The 16,880-nt window shown below is 42.0% G+C and overlaps 1 protein-coding gene and 1 long non-coding RNA gene across 4 annotated transcripts in view; one reads left to right on the top strand and one right to left on the bottom strand.

The window, feature by feature from the left end:
• The window catches only part of HEATR1 (HEAT repeat containing 1), a 35,503-nt gene extending 27,593 nt beyond the window's left edge, over window positions 1–7,910 (bottom strand). For 2 of the 3 annotated variants that reach the window (XM_038131248.1, XM_038131249.1), the window contains exons 1-8: window positions 7,493–7,887; window positions 5,607–5,823; window positions 4,570–4,711; window positions 3,938–4,039; window positions 2,906–3,046; window positions 2,124–2,335; window positions 864–997; window positions 43–151 (exon numbers count right to left, since the gene is read on the bottom strand). In XM_038131248.1, the coding sequence (XP_037987176.1) occupies window positions 43–151; window positions 864–997; window positions 2,124–2,335; window positions 2,906–3,046; window positions 3,938–4,039; window positions 4,570–4,711; window positions 5,607–5,823; window positions 7,493–7,634 (1,199 nt within the window). In that variant the 5' untranslated portion in view covers window positions 7,635–7,887. Of the gene's footprint in view, window positions 1–42; window positions 152–863; window positions 998–2,123; window positions 2,336–2,905; window positions 3,047–3,937; window positions 4,040–4,569; window positions 4,712–5,606; window positions 5,824–7,492 lie in introns of all 3 variants that reach the window. The other variant, XM_038131250.1, reaches the window with a different exon arrangement.
• An 87-nt stretch (window positions 7,911–7,997) lies between these two features.
• LOC119698764 lies at window positions 7,998–16,359 on the top strand. The gene is made up of 3 exons (XR_005256231.1): window positions 7,998–11,429; window positions 11,861–11,942; window positions 14,824–16,359. It is a non-coding gene; the product is annotated as an uncharacterized LOC119698764 (long non-coding RNA).
• Window positions 16,360–16,880: the final 521 nt, after the last annotated feature.

Below are 16,880 nucleotides of genomic sequence, written 5' to 3'. Positions count from 1 at the left end.
GACTGCACTACTGCATAGGAAAAAGAACTGAAGTCAACTCACGAAGCCAACAGGGAATCTAAATCCTTTTCCAGTGGTATACTCTCAAGAATAGCTTGAAGATGCTTGATGCAAACGTCATTTTCTGTCTCCTCGGATTCTTCTTGCTCCTCTAAGGACAATCATAAAAGATGAACAACAGTTAGAGAACAGCCCCCTCACATTGATTCAAGCAAACAGCTTCTACAGGCTTCATCCTCTGCTGAACCAAGCACACAACTTGAAGAGGACAGCGCTCATCCAGCATTAATTCTCTGTGATCCATTAGCAATGCTTTACACCAATGGCATTAAAATGCCAAAGCCTGGACTGCTGCCAATAAATTCAAGGATGCTTCGGCATGTTCCAGACCTGCTGCTACAAACTGTGCTGGCAACTTCTCTAGAGCTTTCCTTGGTGTGAATCTGTACCTTTTTAACAAAACAGCTTTCCCAGTCATGAGTCAGCATTACAAAGCCACAGTGCAGACAGATTCTCTAGCACAGACACAGGCTACAACTGCATGCCAGCAAGCCAGCAAGCCTTGCTGCTTTAAACTGTTCCCAGGCACATTTAATCACTGGGTGAACATAGCTGACCCCTAATTAAACCTCGTACGGAGTACATGCAATCTACCCAAGATTTCATAGCACTACAATACACCTCTAAAAAAGAAAAAAACCAAAGAAAATAGAAAAAAAAAGCAAATACACAAAAGCTCAATCAGGTCTTCACAGGTACTGGCACAGTTTCAACGCAAGAAGCAATTACACAGCTGTGACATCTACCACAGTTATTTGTCCTAAGGCTGATCCAAGTTATACAAAGAACCTGTGCTAACTTACCTGTATCACTTTTCATGATGCTGTGAACAAGGTGAGGCAACAGGTAGCGGAGGAGAGGAGAGATATCATAGCCTGCTGACAGGCCTTGCAAAAGTGTTACCAGCTCTGGGGTTTTGCACAGATAATTAAACGGCCTGCACAATTAAAAGGGGGAAAAAAGAAAAGTATGTATGCTCATCTGAGTTACAAACACTTTCAAAACTATGCAGACTTCACAAGGATTCAATTTGCAGCATGGGGTAACAGCCCCATTGTAAACAAACACTGAAAAGATTCAAAGGGCTCCACTTAATGCCAGATGTTTATTGGCAAATTTAATATCCAAGAAGAAAAGAGGGTACAGGCAGTCATGTTGAGCACAGCTGCTGCAATGGCACAGTGAACCTACCTACGTTTTTTGCAAAGCTGGTAGTAAAAGGAAAAAGACTTGTATGAATTACAGGAAGAGATATCCTCACACTGCAAGGAGCATATCTACCCCCCAGAAGCAGCAAAAGGGATGAGAAGTAATCGTGTAATGACAGATCCTCTGAGGAAAAGCCATTTCCCTTTTGGCTCACACAAAGCTTCACCTTGTCTCCTTTTACACCCACCTGGTTGGATGCTGCATAATATATCAACCCCACACCTGCACTTTTTAACCTATGACAGTGTTTGAGCATGTGGAAAGTAATCACTCTGTATACCCCTCATAAGATTTTTCCTATAGGAATACTCCTCTCTGCCAGCAAGCAAATTCCTTGTAGCATGTGGGACTATGTTCAAATGCATGTTACCAGCAGAAGCCAACTATGCCAGAGCAGGGCAGCCAGATGGATGGGAATCTACCACACAAACCTCCAGGAGAACACCTCACCTGAAGTGAGACCAAACAAGTGGCAGTAGAGAAACACTTATACTTCAGGTGTTAAACTACACCAACTCAAAGCCCTTCCATTGAAGGGGGAGAACTTCTTTGCACTTTCCAGAAAACCTCTTACTTGAAAGGGCTCAGTTTTGCACATAGACATCAATTCATTACTAAGAGAAGTAGCAGATGCACCAAGAGATGACCAGCTCACACCACTGACACTCCTCTGCTGCAGTGCGCATACAAATTTTCAAAGTAAGCCAAAGGAACTTGCAGCCCTTTGAAATGTCAACTACCAAAAATTCTGACAGGGAAGTATCCCTTTAATGATGAGGACATAAAAATTTCAAATTATCAAAGCACAGTTTGGAATTTTAGAAAGTGGGAAAATCTGATTCATGTAGACTTACTTTTTCCCAAGTTTATCTCCTTTCTGAGTTTGCAGAAGTAGGTTCAAGCAAGCCAGCCCATCCCTGATTAATGAGGGCATTTTAAATAATGTCTTGCTTATCTGTACCATCAAGGAATGCACCAAGGAAGTTTCCACTGTCACTTTTACTGTCATCTGGCAGATTATCATGTATGTTGCAGCTCTGTAATCCTGTACAGAGGATTTCAAGCCCTAGAAAAGAGATAAAGATGAATTTTTAACACAGAATAACACAAAAGAGTACATTAACATAAAAATAATTTTTATTCTGACTTCATAGAATCCCACCATGTCCTTTTCCATGTGTTAACATTTAAGGTATCTATAAACTCAACTTTCAAGAAGAAAAAGCTGTTGTGCAGGGTCCACAGATAAAGAAGACACATTTATTAACTACTGCTTTGTTTGTCGACAAAGCAACAATCATGGACAAGAGAGGATATTAAAGCAGGCTGTCTACCCTGACACAATTCCCTCATGGTTTAGTGTGATAAACCTCAAAGCAAAGACACTCTTCAAACTGTGTATCCATTTCTCACAGCTCCACTCCTCATGCAGAGTAGAAAACAGTTCTTAAAGTGCTCATCTGAGGTGTGAAAAAAACATTATTTCCCATGGACCTTCACCTGCCTGAGGTTTCAAATCAGGCTGAGTGGTACAGTATGCATCACACAGGATGTCTCTCTTGAGGTTATCTGCAGATGCACATCTGCAGAACACAGTACACTTCACCACACAGGAGAGAAACAGAGCTTCACCTACCTTTTGGACATAAGGGAGCAGCAGAGAGACCATACTGTCTGTTATCTTCTCTGCAGCTCCAAGAGCTGACACAATGGTGGAAGCATAAAACACAAGGAGAACTCTCAGTTGAGCTGAGTTGCCAGGACACTCTGAAAAGACCTGGATCACAGAAAAAAATTGGTTGTTTAGACATCAGGGGAAGTGGAAACGAACTTATGGCTTCCCTCAAACTACCAAAACCTTAGAACTCCAGCCTGCAAGCTCCAGCAGCTCCTGCTGGCACAACTGAAGTCATCTCCTCTCACAGCAGCAACTCTCACCAGAGGTTACTGCTCCTCCTCACAGACATGGCAGATGGAAATGAGTGCCAATGTGGGTAATCAGAATAAGGCAGCCAAAATCACCTGTACTTGGTTTACTGCTCAAGTCTCAGAGCTGGTCAGCCAAGAAGCTAAATGGTGTTATGTTTAACACCTCCTTCTATACCTGTGAATAAACTGCTTTGCTTAGTTTGACAGCAGATGCATCCCAGTTCTCTAAACAACTGGATCTGTCATACATCTTACCCTTCTGAGACTACAGAACCAGCCCTCTATTTGACATTAACTGAAAAAAAAACAAAAAAAAAACCTGTCCACCTTCTAACATTCTCAATTTCAAATTCTCATTAATATTTGAAGATGTGTATTTAAAACACCCACGACAACCCCCAGAAAAGACATGGAAATTCAGAGCACAGTTAATGACAGATAGCAGGAATGAGTTTATGGAAGAAATTAAGACAATTGAGTACCCTAAGGCAACACAGTAAATAATACAGTATGGCCAAATTGTTTTGTCATGGCTCATTGGTTCTCAGTCATTTCCTTGTAAGAACTTCTGACAGACTCTCATCTTCACAAATTATAATGAAAGAAATCCTCATATTGTTTACTGATAAATCATTTTACTCTTTGATATGCAGTTCAAAATACTAAGAAATAGCACATTATTATAAAAACACGGAGAAGACAAAGCGACAACAACAATGCTCTAGAATAAATGAACAACCTTCACAGATTTTGCCACCAGCCTGCAGATGAAATCCATGAAATCCAGGTCTTTGTAGCAGTGTGTAATGACAGTACCCCTTGCCAGAGGGACTCCAGGTTTCTTTACACAGTGAAAAAAAAAGTAAAGTTAGAACACTCAGAGCAAAGCAAAGCACAGAAAGTAAAAATTACTATAATCTCTAAATTAATCCTATTGGTCAGTTAACACCATTGAAACTGAAATAAGTAATGGATTGCCACACATTGCTTTAGAATGTTTTGTGTCTACATTAAGACAGATGATGAAGAGAATTACATTTAACCTATATGCAAATAAACCTAAGTTTTAGTAACTGATGTATCTTCCTAGCAGTAGCAAATACTTACTCCTTAAAAGCATGCTTTAACTTAGCCAAAACAAAGAGTGATTACAGTCAAAGCTTTATAATATCAACTTCACCTTTAAAGAAAGATAGCAGAAACAACATGTGGGCATCCAGGCTCCATTCCTGTAATTAAACCTTTCAGTACAGTTCTACAACTAACCACATAAATTGGTGGACCGTATTCATAAGCAGAGTAGAAGTGTCAAGATATTATTAAATTAAGTCCCTCAAGGTCCTTCTATCTTGCATCTGTTAAGTACTTTACCCGTATTGGATCCATCCAATGCCATTTATGAGTTGGGCTTTTTATATCTAAAAGTTGAATAACTCTCACAAATAGATTAGTCTCATGATATGGCAGAACACAACCAATCAAACTGTCTTGATTGTAGAGATGAATGTGAAACCTAAGGAAAAGAACATGCATATGTAGTTAAAAAGTATCTGGAAGCCAAAAAGGAAAAAAAGACTCCTCCACATTCTTCTCAGAATACTTTGTTTACTTGCTTTTAAGCAAGACCTGACATGGTTGCCAGACTGACTCAGACCTATGGTCTACCTACAGTCCAGAAACTCAAGGTAGCCTGTATGTGCTAGAAGAAAAAAAAACAGTGCTAGCATATTTTTGCCCCTCACTATCAACAATTTTAGGTCCCTGAATAACTAAAAATTACCTTAATTTCTTCTGCACAGGCTTCAATAGTAAACCAGACATCACAATAATCTAGTACGAATCTCTCAGTACAATACATGTATAGAAAAAATGTGATTCAGAGAAGTATGTTTCAGGAAAATCACACACTCTTTCATGGTAAGAAGTACTGCACTTTCTGCATTTGGATAGGGTAATTTATATAAATAAATATAACATCACAAAATACTTCATTGTTTTTTTCTTCCGACCTTCTTACAAAACCTTGAAATAAGAATAGTTAGGGTTCACGGTTCAGTGTTTATATTGAAACCTTGCCATTTTACAAAGCCCACTTCTAAAAGCACAATATAGAAGTGCCTCTCTATGTGCTCTGTAAGATGCCTAGGGCTGGGCAACTTTGTGAAATTGCTTTTATCAGAGTACCATGACAGATCAAAACAATCATGGAAATTTATCAAAAGACAAAAACATAATTAGCAACGAAGAGCATCTGGCCCCATAAGGAAAAAGTCTAAATGCACATTATTAACATTCTAACCTATTTTCAGAAAGCTGAAGTAAAATTATTCAAAATTTTTCTCACTGGGAAGAAATAAATTTGCATTTCTAGCCTTATCTATTGACATGCAGGATATTCAGTGGATTACCTCTGAATCAGCCATTCAAGGCACTTCTGGGCTGGCTTAAGCATAAAGTAGGGGGACAGGTGAATGAGGAACAATGAAATATTCTTATTCAGCTGCTGATTTACTGCTTTAGTCTGAACACTGCGTTCAAGGCCTTTGGATGTGGAACTAAACAAGCTGGACTGAAACTCTTCAAATGAAGGATCAATGCCCATCAGCTCTTCTAAGCCAGTGCACCCTGTGGGGAGGGAGAAAAAAAAAAAAGGAGGAATGCTTTTAACACACCAGTTTTTGTTCTCCATTCCTACCCACTTACCTCCTCACTGGCATATCCAACTTTTTTTCTATACTGATATAAGTCTTCCTCACCAAGCAAACCAAAACAAACAGTAAAGAGGCCTAAGACCAAAACCTTTGGTATACTTGAACTATTTCTCAACTGACAAAGAAAAACAACATTAACAACTATCAGCAGAGTGCTCTTGCAGCAGTTTCTGAGAGCACTGCCAGCAGGCTGAGGGAGGGGGGAATTGCCCCTTCAATTTGTGAGCTGCAGCTGGAGCCCTGTGTGCAACTTTGAGATTATCAGTAGAAGAAATTTCTGAATTTCACATTTCTGAATGTGAGTTCAGCAGAGGAATGCTGAGATGGTCAAGGGGCTGGAAAACAATATAAAAGGGAAAGGAGGAACTGTTCAGCCTGGAGAAGAGAGAATCAAAAGGAAATCTTCCCGCTGTCTGCAGCTACTTAACAGTATATAGTGCGAGTTATCAAAGAGATGGAGCCAGACTCTTCTCAGAGATGCACAGTGGAAGGATGTGAGGACAACAGATGCAACCTGGAACACAGGAAACTCAAACCCAATGTATAGATTTTATTTTTTGTAACAGTGGAATGATCAAATACTGGATCAGAGGTCCCATATTGGATAAGAGACCATAAAAACTCCATCCTCAAATTCAGCCAAACAGTTCTAGAGTAACTATTTAAGAAACCAAAAAAACACACAGTGCTGCATCAAAGATATGGATCTACAATCCTGTTACTTAAAATGGAAACATTATACCAATCTGCCTGGTTTTAGAAAACAGCTTTCTTATTCAACAGTATCACATTCCTGGATAAAAATTTATACAAAAATGGAAAGGGATAGAGCATAAAGAATTTGAAGTGTGCCAACATGGCAAAGGCTACTGCCACTTCACATTATTTGTGACCATAACGTTACCCAAGAGCAGGGCATCAGCATGTTTTCATGAAATAAGAATTCATGTCAGAAGGCACATAGAGAGATTTCCAGTCCCAGGCTCCGCTCAAAGCAGGGTTAAAAGCGTCTCCAAAATTGGACCAGGTTGAATTTTCAAAAAAGTAACTTTTTTTTTTTCCCCCAAGCACAATCTCCCCAGACAATCTTGTTAACTGCTTGATTGTCCTTACACTGAAAAAAGCTTTTCCTTCTATCCAGTTTTAACTCCTATTCTTTCAACTTATTCCCACTGCCTCCTGCCCTCCAGCCATACACACCTGGTGCATCTTCTGGGAACCTCCTCAAAGGTAATGGCAGGCTCCTGTGAGACCCATCCAAAGCTTTCTCTTCTCCAGACTGAGTGAGACCAGAGATATTCCTCTCATCAGCTTTCCCTTATTGGGCAAATTCTCTAGTCCCTGAGCATCTCCGTGATCCCTGACTCTTCCCCATCACCTTACCCTCAACTGCCCAGAAACATGCTCGTAGAGACACTGCTCCCTGGTTTTCCCAAGGACTGGAGTGATGCTGACTAGCCAGCAACTTCTTCAACTATTCTTCTGGCCTTTTTTGAATACGGCTTTGCCTTTCCTATTCATCTTCCTCCATCTGTTTTTTGGAGTGTGTTTAAAACCAGTGGCATCTAAGCAGCCATACTCACCGATGGCAAAAAACGTGTCCCTGTCAATAGTGGCGGCTTCCTTGCAGGTGAAGAGCAGCGATGCCACCTCGCTGCGGTCCAGGAGGCTGGGATCGGTCTGGGGAAGCGCCAGCCGCTTCAGCTGCTCCGCCAGGGACGTCATGGCTCCGCGTTTCGGGCAAAGGAGCCTCCGGAGAAAACTGGGGGAAGAAAACCACAGCAGGCCCGCCGATGGAGCAGCCGCACGCACCCAGCCGCCTCTCCGGCCCCAGCGCGGCCCCGCACGTGTGGCCTGGGCGGGCCGGGCCGGCCGGGGAGGAAGGGGACAGAGCCCGGCGGTGACACGTGTCGGTGTCGGTGTTCCTGTCCCGATCCCGATCCCGGTCCCCACCACCGACCTGGCTCCCGCCGCTCCCCGCCGGGCCCACGTGGGCTGCGCGCGCCGCTCACCCGGAAGAGGCTGCTCCAGAGGCTCGGGAAGTTCCCGCCCCGGCGGCGAGAGGCGGCCCGGCCCCGGCGGGCGAGCGGCTGGAGCTGCCGGGCGGGAGCTGCGAGACGTGAGGCAGCGGCGTGTCCAGGGGGCCGTGGCGCCCTGGGCTGTGTCAGGAATAGTGTGGGCAGAAGGACCAGGGAAAGGATTAGATCCTGTGTCCGGTTCTGTGCCCTGCAGTGCAAAAAGCCATGGAAGTGCTGGAGCGAATCCAGAGAATGGCTGCAGGGCTGGTGAAGGGTCTGGTGTACAAGTGCTGTGAGGAGCGGCTGAGGGAGCTGGAGGTGTTTGGCCTGGGGAAAAGGAGGCTCAGGGGGACGTTGTCCTAGACGGTAGCCAGGTGGGAGTTGGCCTCTTCTCCAAGAAACAAGTGACAGGACTAGAGGAAATGGCCTCCAGGTGTGCTTGTTCAGATTGGATATGAAGAAACATTGTTTCACCGTAATGGTGGTCAGGCATTGGAACTGAAGGGAAGTGATGGAGTCACCATCTCCCAGGCAGTTAGAAGACACACAGATGTGGAATTTGGGGCCGTGGTTTAGTAGTGGGCTTGGCAGTGCAGGGTCGGTGATTGGACACAATGAGCTTAGAGGTCTTTTCCTACCCAAATGGCTCTATGATTCAGCTGAGTATGTGCCACCTTCGGGAGTGGCCATGCTGGCAGCTTGTGGCTGGTGTCTGCGAGGAATGCAGCTGTTGTGGCCATTGTGGATGGTGTCACCCATCCAGGCAGGTGCCTCACAGGGCAGTGTCCCTTTGGAGACATCATGCAGGTCTGCAGTGAGGCAGCAACCAGTCCAGGCACCAGCCAGGGTGGGAAGGCAGCAGCAATGGGGATACTGAGACACCTCATTGTGGCAGGGCTGCTGCTGGCTTTGTGCTGAGCCCAGCAAGGCAACAGCCTGGGCTGGGAGTGGGGCATGCACCAAACATCTCTTCACAGAGAAGAGATGGAACAACTAGAACAACTAGAGTTGTTCCACTTTAAGATTTTTCCATATCTGGAGTGAGTGAAGTAAGGGAAGTGCAGGGCTCCCATGAGCAGAAGGTATTGAAAGCTGCAGTGGTGTGTGTGGGCTAGATCTTAGCTGCAGAACCAGAGAATGATGTAAACTGGAAGAGTCCTCTAAAAGCCATCTGATTCAGCCCCAGAGCAGGGCCAGCTTAGAGCATTTTGCTCATGGTTTTGCCTAGTTGTGTTTGGAATATCTCCAAAGGTAGAAACTCCATGACTTCACTGAGCCTCTCATCCGAGATTTGGTTAACCTCAGATTAAAAATAAATTTCTGATGTTAAAACCTGTGATGTCTCCCATCAGTTTGCACTCAAGGTTGCAGGGTTCTGCACCTGGAAGTTGGTGCACAAGGCCATAAAGGGAATGTGGCTTGTGACAAACCAAGAAAATCCTAGCACAAAAATCAGAAATAAAATTTATCCCAACTGATGTCAGCAGATGGACAAAGTGATACCAAAAATAACAATTCCAGTACCAGTTCTGTAAAACTATTTCCACATATTGTTGAGAAGCTTCATAGCTATGACAGAAATAAGAGATTTGTTTGTAAGGCTGCTGTATTTGGCAATTATTTAACATGCAGTAGAAATATGGAATGCTGATAAAAGTCTGGGATTGCAGAGGTTTATTTAAATGCCTAATTTTATCCGTTGTGAGTGTCCCCTGATTTCAACATTTTGTTATTCCTCTCTGATTTTTCTTTGCTTGGGTTAAACCATTGTAAGTGTGGCAGCAGAGGGAGGAAATGCAGCTGGATGTCCAACTCTGTGCCTGATGATATTTACCAGTGCCTTGTTAGAGAGTGTGTGTTAACTCTGTGTCATATTCCTTCTGACGTGGTATGATCTGGATGTAATGACAGCAATCGCTGAGCTGGTAAGAGTTGCTACCACTGCAGTTATAACAGTGTCAAAGTGTTTGGAGGATATAACTGAATTCACATGAATCAATATTATTTTTCTGATGGTTCTAACACTTGAAATTCTGATTGCCTAGCAAAGGAGCTGGCTGGGAGTGGTGCAAACCAAAAGGTCAGTTTTCTTGCACTTTTTCACATTCCCTGTGGCTTCTGTCCATCCTTTTCTTTCATGAAACTTTCTTGTGACCTTACTTTTAGCATAACTTAAAACCTACAGAAAATGCATGTTTCCATGCCTAAAAATGCTAAACACATTGCAAGGGGCAGAAAATTGGTTCTAAAACAAGAAAACTAGTCTTGTTTGTTGTGTTTAGCAATGGGGTTCATTATTTACTCTAGCCAGAAAGATAAACTGGAAGTTGTAAATGCTGCAATGTTTTCAGGTTCTGTTTTTTCCCACTGAGAGCTGCAAGACAATACTTCTGTACCTTTGTGTTTTTTGTTTCATCCTTGTTTGGTTCCAGAGTAAAGCTGGGATTTCCCTTGGAAGTTAATTACAGGAACAGAGACACCTTCTACAGAGAGAAAAATATTTGTTCTTGATTTGATTATAAACAAGTGTTTTGTGGAAAACTATTAGCTCAGAAAGTCTATTAGGAAATATGCTTATTTGGCATTGTAATTATTCAGTGTTGAAGCTGAGCCTCATGGAGATTTGCTCCATGCTTGACTCTGAAAAGGTGCTTTTTTAAACTGAAATCCAAACCTGTTTCAAGTAGTCCCTTTATTTTCTCATCACATAGATGGTCTGTGTAGGTGAAATTCTCATAGCCACACTGCATCTGAGATCACCTCTGCCGATGGCCACTGTTAAACTGCAGGCACACAGTTTGTGGTCATTGGGACTGGGGCTGTGGCCAAGCCTCGTCCCCAGTGGGCCACAGCTGTAAGAAGCAGGTGAGCAGCACTGAAGGCAATGAGACCTGGAGTGCCCAGGTGCCCTGGCCAACCACCAGAGAGAGCAGAGGGCACCCAGGTGCAATGCATGAACATGAGGGGTATCAAAGGTTGGGCTGAAGAACAAGAGGAGCAGCTGTTTGCAGCCTTCTGAGGTGATCTGATGTTACACTGTATATCTAGCTACTTGAAGCCTGCTGTTGAGGTATGGCATTCCTCTGTGTGGGCAAATGCTTAAAGCCTTCTGAAATTGTGTGGTGACATTCTGTGTATTGTGGCTGTTTCAACTGTGACATTAAACTGAATTTGAAATAATGTATTGCCTGTTAAAATTCTTAGGGTCTTAGACTATAAGTTGCTAATTTTTAATTAGGGAAAAAGGTGATCTGTTTCAAGCATTTTCTGTAAGTTATTCACTTGTAAGCATTGGCATGTTTGAAAAGGTTTGATTGAGAAAGGTAAGTGCTACGAAACTTTAAGTATTCTTTGCTTTTGTAAAAGTACCACCACTAAGTTTGTGGTACTTCTGGAGAAAATATAATGGATGCCTTTATGCAGAAGGAGGTCTAGTCTTCATATTCCTTTTTTTCCAGCTCAGCTCATCAGCTGTGCATTGAGCAGAGCTTCTTCTACCTTGGTAAGTAATGCAACCCAGCAGGAAGAGATTTGTAGCATGAAGTGGTGCTGAGGAACCCTCATCACACTATAAGCATTTCAGAGGTTTTATGCAGGCCAGATCTTGTTCGGTCTAATCAAACCCTTGTGAGTTGCACTCCTGGGATGCATCTTTTTGGTCTGGCTTCATTTGTAAGCAAGAGGTGGGAGGAACTTCATGTAGAGAGGAAAAAGGAATCTCTTCTGATTTAAAAAAAAGGGACTGCTCAGTAGTGTTCAATTGTGTAATATGTGAGAATGAATGTGAAGGAATTGAGTGCTATCTATGCAATTTACTGTTTACATACCAAATTACAGTGCTTGTATTAAATGCTCTTAAGCATTCTCAAATTGTTATTAATTTACTAATATGATACTTTTTTTTTCATTCTTGCACCAACTTCTGTAATCTAGCAAGCCACCATGATAAACAATTCTGAAGGAGAGAGAAGAAAGCCACCTTCCCTGTGCTTCCCATCACTTTCTAATAATCTTGGTATGTTCCCTGACATTTCCCCATGCCTTTTCTAATTATGGTATTTAAAATACAATCCGATTGCAGCATAACGAAGTAATACTAAAACCTTTCTAGGAAATGCAAGGGTTGTCACTTTTTCAGAGTGTACGAAGTTCTTTAATGTTTTAAGCAAAAGTACGTTAACAAATCTGTGTTTAATGTGGGTTTGTGGCTGCTAACTGAACTGTAAACCAATCTGTGTTTCAGAGTAGTGGCTTGAACATCTTGTTCACCCAAGGTAATCTCATTGTCGAGGAGTATATTGAGTTTTGCTGTTGGTTTTAGTAGGCATGCTGAAGTTTTGTAGTTTAGGAGACTGCTTCTCTGAGCTAATCTATGTGCTTTGTTCTTAATTGATGTACCTATCTGCTCCCTATTAGAACATTATCATTTATAAGAATACACCTGTGGTCTGAATTTAGAGAGTTACTGTGATTATCAGGAAGATCAGTGCTTTATTGTGTTCTTTAGGCTGCATTAATATATTTTTCTCTATTTTCAATTCTTTCTGTACCCTATGACAATGCAGCAGTCACCCTTCACAGGTGGGCATTGTGAAATGATAAGGCAGTACCTTTCTGCAGGGTACATGTTGATAAGGCCTTGAGACCGTTATTCCCTTGGCTAAGCTTTTGCTAGAAGCCAAGAGATGGGAGCTGTTTTGTCCTATAGCAATGCACAGATCTGAAATGAGGGAGTTTAGATTTATTTTCCCTGTCTGCTTTCTCCCATAAGGACTTGATCTTTTTATGCTTGCATCAGTGAAACTCAGGAGTAATTCTGATGAGGTCAGTGAAGCTGTATGAGCGCACAGCTGGGGTACCTGGAGGCAGACACAATGAAGCATAATTCAGAGAATCACTGAATGGTTTGAGTTGGAAGGGGCCTTATAGATAATCTAGTTCCAACCTCTCCACCATGGGCAGAGACACCTTTCACTAAACCAGGTTACTCAGAGCCACATCCAACCTGGGCCTTTAACACTGTCAAGGTTGAGGCATTTCCCACTTCTCTAGGGAACATGTTCCAGTGCCTCACCACCCTCACATTAAAGAATTTCTTCCCAACATCTAATATAAAGCTACCTTCTTTCAGTGTGAAGCCATTCCCCACATCCTGTCACTACAGTTCTTGACAAGGAATCCCTCTCCTGCTTCCCTGTATACTCCCTCAGACAGTGGAAAGTTACTGTTACATCTTCACACAACCTTCTCTCCTCTAGGGTGAACAGCCCCAACTCTCTCAGCCTGTGTTCACAGAATGGGTGCTCCAATCCTGTTATCAACTTTGTGGCTCCCTCTGGACTTTGTGGTCCCAGCAGTTCCATGTTCTTATGCTGGGAACACCAGAGGTGGATGCCGCACTCCAGGTGGGGGTCTCAAAATTGCAGAGTAGAGGGGCAGAATCCCCTTCCTTGCCCTGCTGGCCGTGCTGCTTTGGATGCAGCTTGGGATTCATTTGGCTTTTTGGGCTGTGACCACACATTGCTTGGTCATGTTGAGTTTTTTGTCAACTGTCACCGCTCAGTGGTGGTTGAGGTTACAGAGAGTTGCAGTTCTCACTGCTGGATCAGGCTGAAGGGAGAATAATTCTTGAGTTGAGCTGAAGGGCAGGAAGAAGTTTCCTTGCTAGGCAGTGCATCCAGCACATCACTGATTTACTGACCACTGTGGGAGGCAGTGTCATGTTTTCCTGGATTTCCTTGAAAATCTACTGTTGCTTCCCCCAGCCATAAATTCTCATTGTTTAGCTGCATTCCAAATCTAATAATAAATAGAAACTGTTTAGATGGGGAGGTGGAAGCTGTTTTGGGATTTTACTGTATTAAAGGCTTTCTGATCTGGTAACATAGACTAAAGGCTTTTGAATCAAAATTGCTGTAAAGGAAGCTTTTAAATATATATTCTACATAAGGAGAAATAAACCCAAAGCAAGCAAACTAGCTTCAGCTAGACACATGCAGAGAAAGCATCGTCTTGAAAAGAGTAGGCAATAGTCGTCTTCGTAAATCCATTAGTATCCATTTGAGGTAGTCTGGTTTATCCTAGGAGCATTAGGGAGAGTAAGGAAGACAAATGGAGAAGGTAAACAATGGAAGAAAAAAAGCTGTCCTATCAGTGCTGAGCTGCTCAATGAATAGTGACTTTTTTGTTTGTGTAAAAAGTCAGCTAGAAAGTTGGATTACAGAGATTGCATAATAGTTGCAATGAAAAGTAGGAAAATGTCTCTCATGATTGCTGTGAATGTATAGTCCTTTGTCATGCTCTGATGTTTCTCAGCCTGGGGAGTACAATACTGGGTGTATAAATTAACTGTTATTATGAAAAGGTGCCTTTGCCAGACAATCTGCTGAGAGAGTAGGTGTTGTAAATCTACTGTGCGGTAGTTGTGAGTCACATTGTTTAATACATTGGGAGAACTTGTTAATTGGAGTGTAGCAATGTGGCCATTGGGGACTTGGGTGTAATGAACAATAAGGAAAGTGTTGTGTACTAGACATGTCTCATCATTGATAGCAGGGCTGTAAACAGGAGAAGAGACAATAAACTGAAGCATGGGAAGGAGGAAGAAGTGATCAATAGGGGACATGCTTAACACACTTTTCTTACTGCAGTGTATAGTCTTGCTATCACCTCCTTCAGTTGCCTGTTAATCAAGCAACTGACAGGTGTTGGAACAGCAGCAGATCTCACTCACCCATTCCTGACCTGTAGTTGTTCAAACCTCTATTTGCTTGTCAGCCAGCCACTTTCTGTGTCTTTTTTAAAATGTTAAGGTGAATCATAGCTCTTTCCCTGAAGAAGAAATAGTGTTGTTCCTATCTGGATGCACTAAATACAAATGTCACCTTTTTTCCCAGGCTGGCCACTGAAGTCTGGATTCAGTCTGAAGTCTGGCCACTTTCATTTCTTCATTTGTCCCAATCACTGCCAGTCCATGGGCCTTTTCTGTAACAGGTGAATACATGATTTAAACTACAGTGAGCTCACAACTTTATATGACAGTTCCTGAAAACAGGTATGATCTGCATTCAGTAGCACAGAAGAGAACATTTATTTGCTGGTTTTGCTGTTCAGTTATATTCAGTTACATATTTGGTCTATTCACATTCTAAAGTTTAATTATTTCACATATTTTTTGTGTAGGAATGAGTTATGTGTTCATGTAATGCGTGGCACTGTAAATGCTGTGAGAAACAGAACATTTTTTAATGTTTGTGCATGTATATTTGCATACATATATGAGAGCTATTAATGCTGTTATATTTAAAAAGTATTAAAGAGTCAGAAGGTGCATTTTCATGATACTGAGTCACACAGAGTATCTTCAGTCACAAAAATCCCCCAATTTTTTGTGTTTTAGTGCCATTTAAAAAAAAAGTTTGGCTTTTGTATTTGCTTTCATTGTGAACTGGAAACTGTTCGTGCTCTTATATATTGTGGAGATTCTTGGAGGGGAAAACCCCCCGGTTATTAAAAGAAATAGTGTGTTAAGTGAGGGTATGCATCTGAGTTTTACTAATAAGCCTACATCTCCAGATTTACTGACTACTAGAGGCATCATGGTTTCAGATTTTAAATAGTGGTCCTGCTCTCTCTGTGCCTTGTAGCCTTGCATGAAGTAGTCTTGACAACTGGCAATGTTCTAGATAACTGCTAACAGCTCTTACTGACAAGTGTATGTCAGTGGCTTCTCCTGTGTGTCTCTTACTCGCTGACACTCTGGCTGCACTGTCCATATTGGGGACTTAAGGGAGTTCTCTGCAGAGAAACTACTTGAGAGACAACTTAGAGACCCTGTGACATCAGAGGCAATTTGTTGGATACACAGAGATGGGGGTGCTATTTCTACACAATGCTTGACAGGCACTTAGTGTAGGGCCAGGAAGGCAGCCTGGCCTTGAACATGTAGTGGAGGGGGGTGTAGAGCACTGAGCATTAGGTGCTTCTGGCACTGATGCTGATACATTTATTTTAAATAAGCCTGGTGGTAAAACACTTCCTGCTGTGATACTCCCAAGTACTGCATGGGAGAGGTTACGCTTCAGAATCTTTCTCATTTTACTTACAGAGTGATCCCTTTGGTGCTGATTCTTAACAGTATGGTGTGTATGTGGCTCGTTTTAATTTGCAGAGGGGCAGCAAAACACTTTAAACAACTTATGACTAATTTAATGAAAAGTCTAGTCAGTGTCTGTAACACATTAAATGACTCTTATGTGAGCTGCAACAGACAGATCTGAGATGCAAAACATGATGTTACTTCTTGGGCAGAAACTGTAAGGGTTATGCAGCTGCTGGGCTGCATTGGAAGCCTTTAGTGCTTTTCTTGACATTGTGTATGAATTGTCTTCCAATTCAGAACCCATTTAGAATTACTGAACTGCGCTACAGCTAATTATAAATAAAGTATAAATTATCTTTAAAAAAATCAAGATGACAATTTAATTGATGGTGGACTGTGCCAGAGTTAAGTTTTCCAAGCTGTTTTGTATGTATCTGAATGAAGACTTTATTTGCATAGTCACAAAATTTTTCTGCAGAAATTGTGCTTTGTTCAGTGTACTGCACAAGCAGTGCTCAACACCATTATGATTTTTCTTCTTTGTTCAAGGAATGTCTGTTGCACTCAGTTGGATCATGTTCCCAAATATATAATTTATGGCTTTCCACTCTGGTCATCACAGTAGTTGTACTTGTCTTCAAGTATTCCAAATTTATCTGGTATTTGATTTTCACACACTTCCTTATACTTCATAGTCTTAGTATTACTCCTGGTCTATCGAAAGAAAACTGAGGCACATGCTCCAAACTGTATATACTTCCATTTCCTCATATAGTGGATAGTTTCAAGATAATGAATGCTGTTAGTATGGAATTTGTCTTTTCCCTTATGTGCTTTACAGAGTACAATTAT

This window comes from Motacilla alba, chromosome 3 (assembly GCF_015832195.1).
Source record: "Motacilla alba alba isolate MOTALB_02 chromosome 3, Motacilla_alba_V1.0_pri, whole genome shotgun sequence".
NCBI classification, from domain to species: Eukaryota; Metazoa; Chordata; class Aves; order Passeriformes; family Motacillidae; genus Motacilla; species Motacilla alba.
Note: the sequence above shows the minus strand (reverse complement) of the source record. Positions and strands in the feature narration are given on the sequence as shown.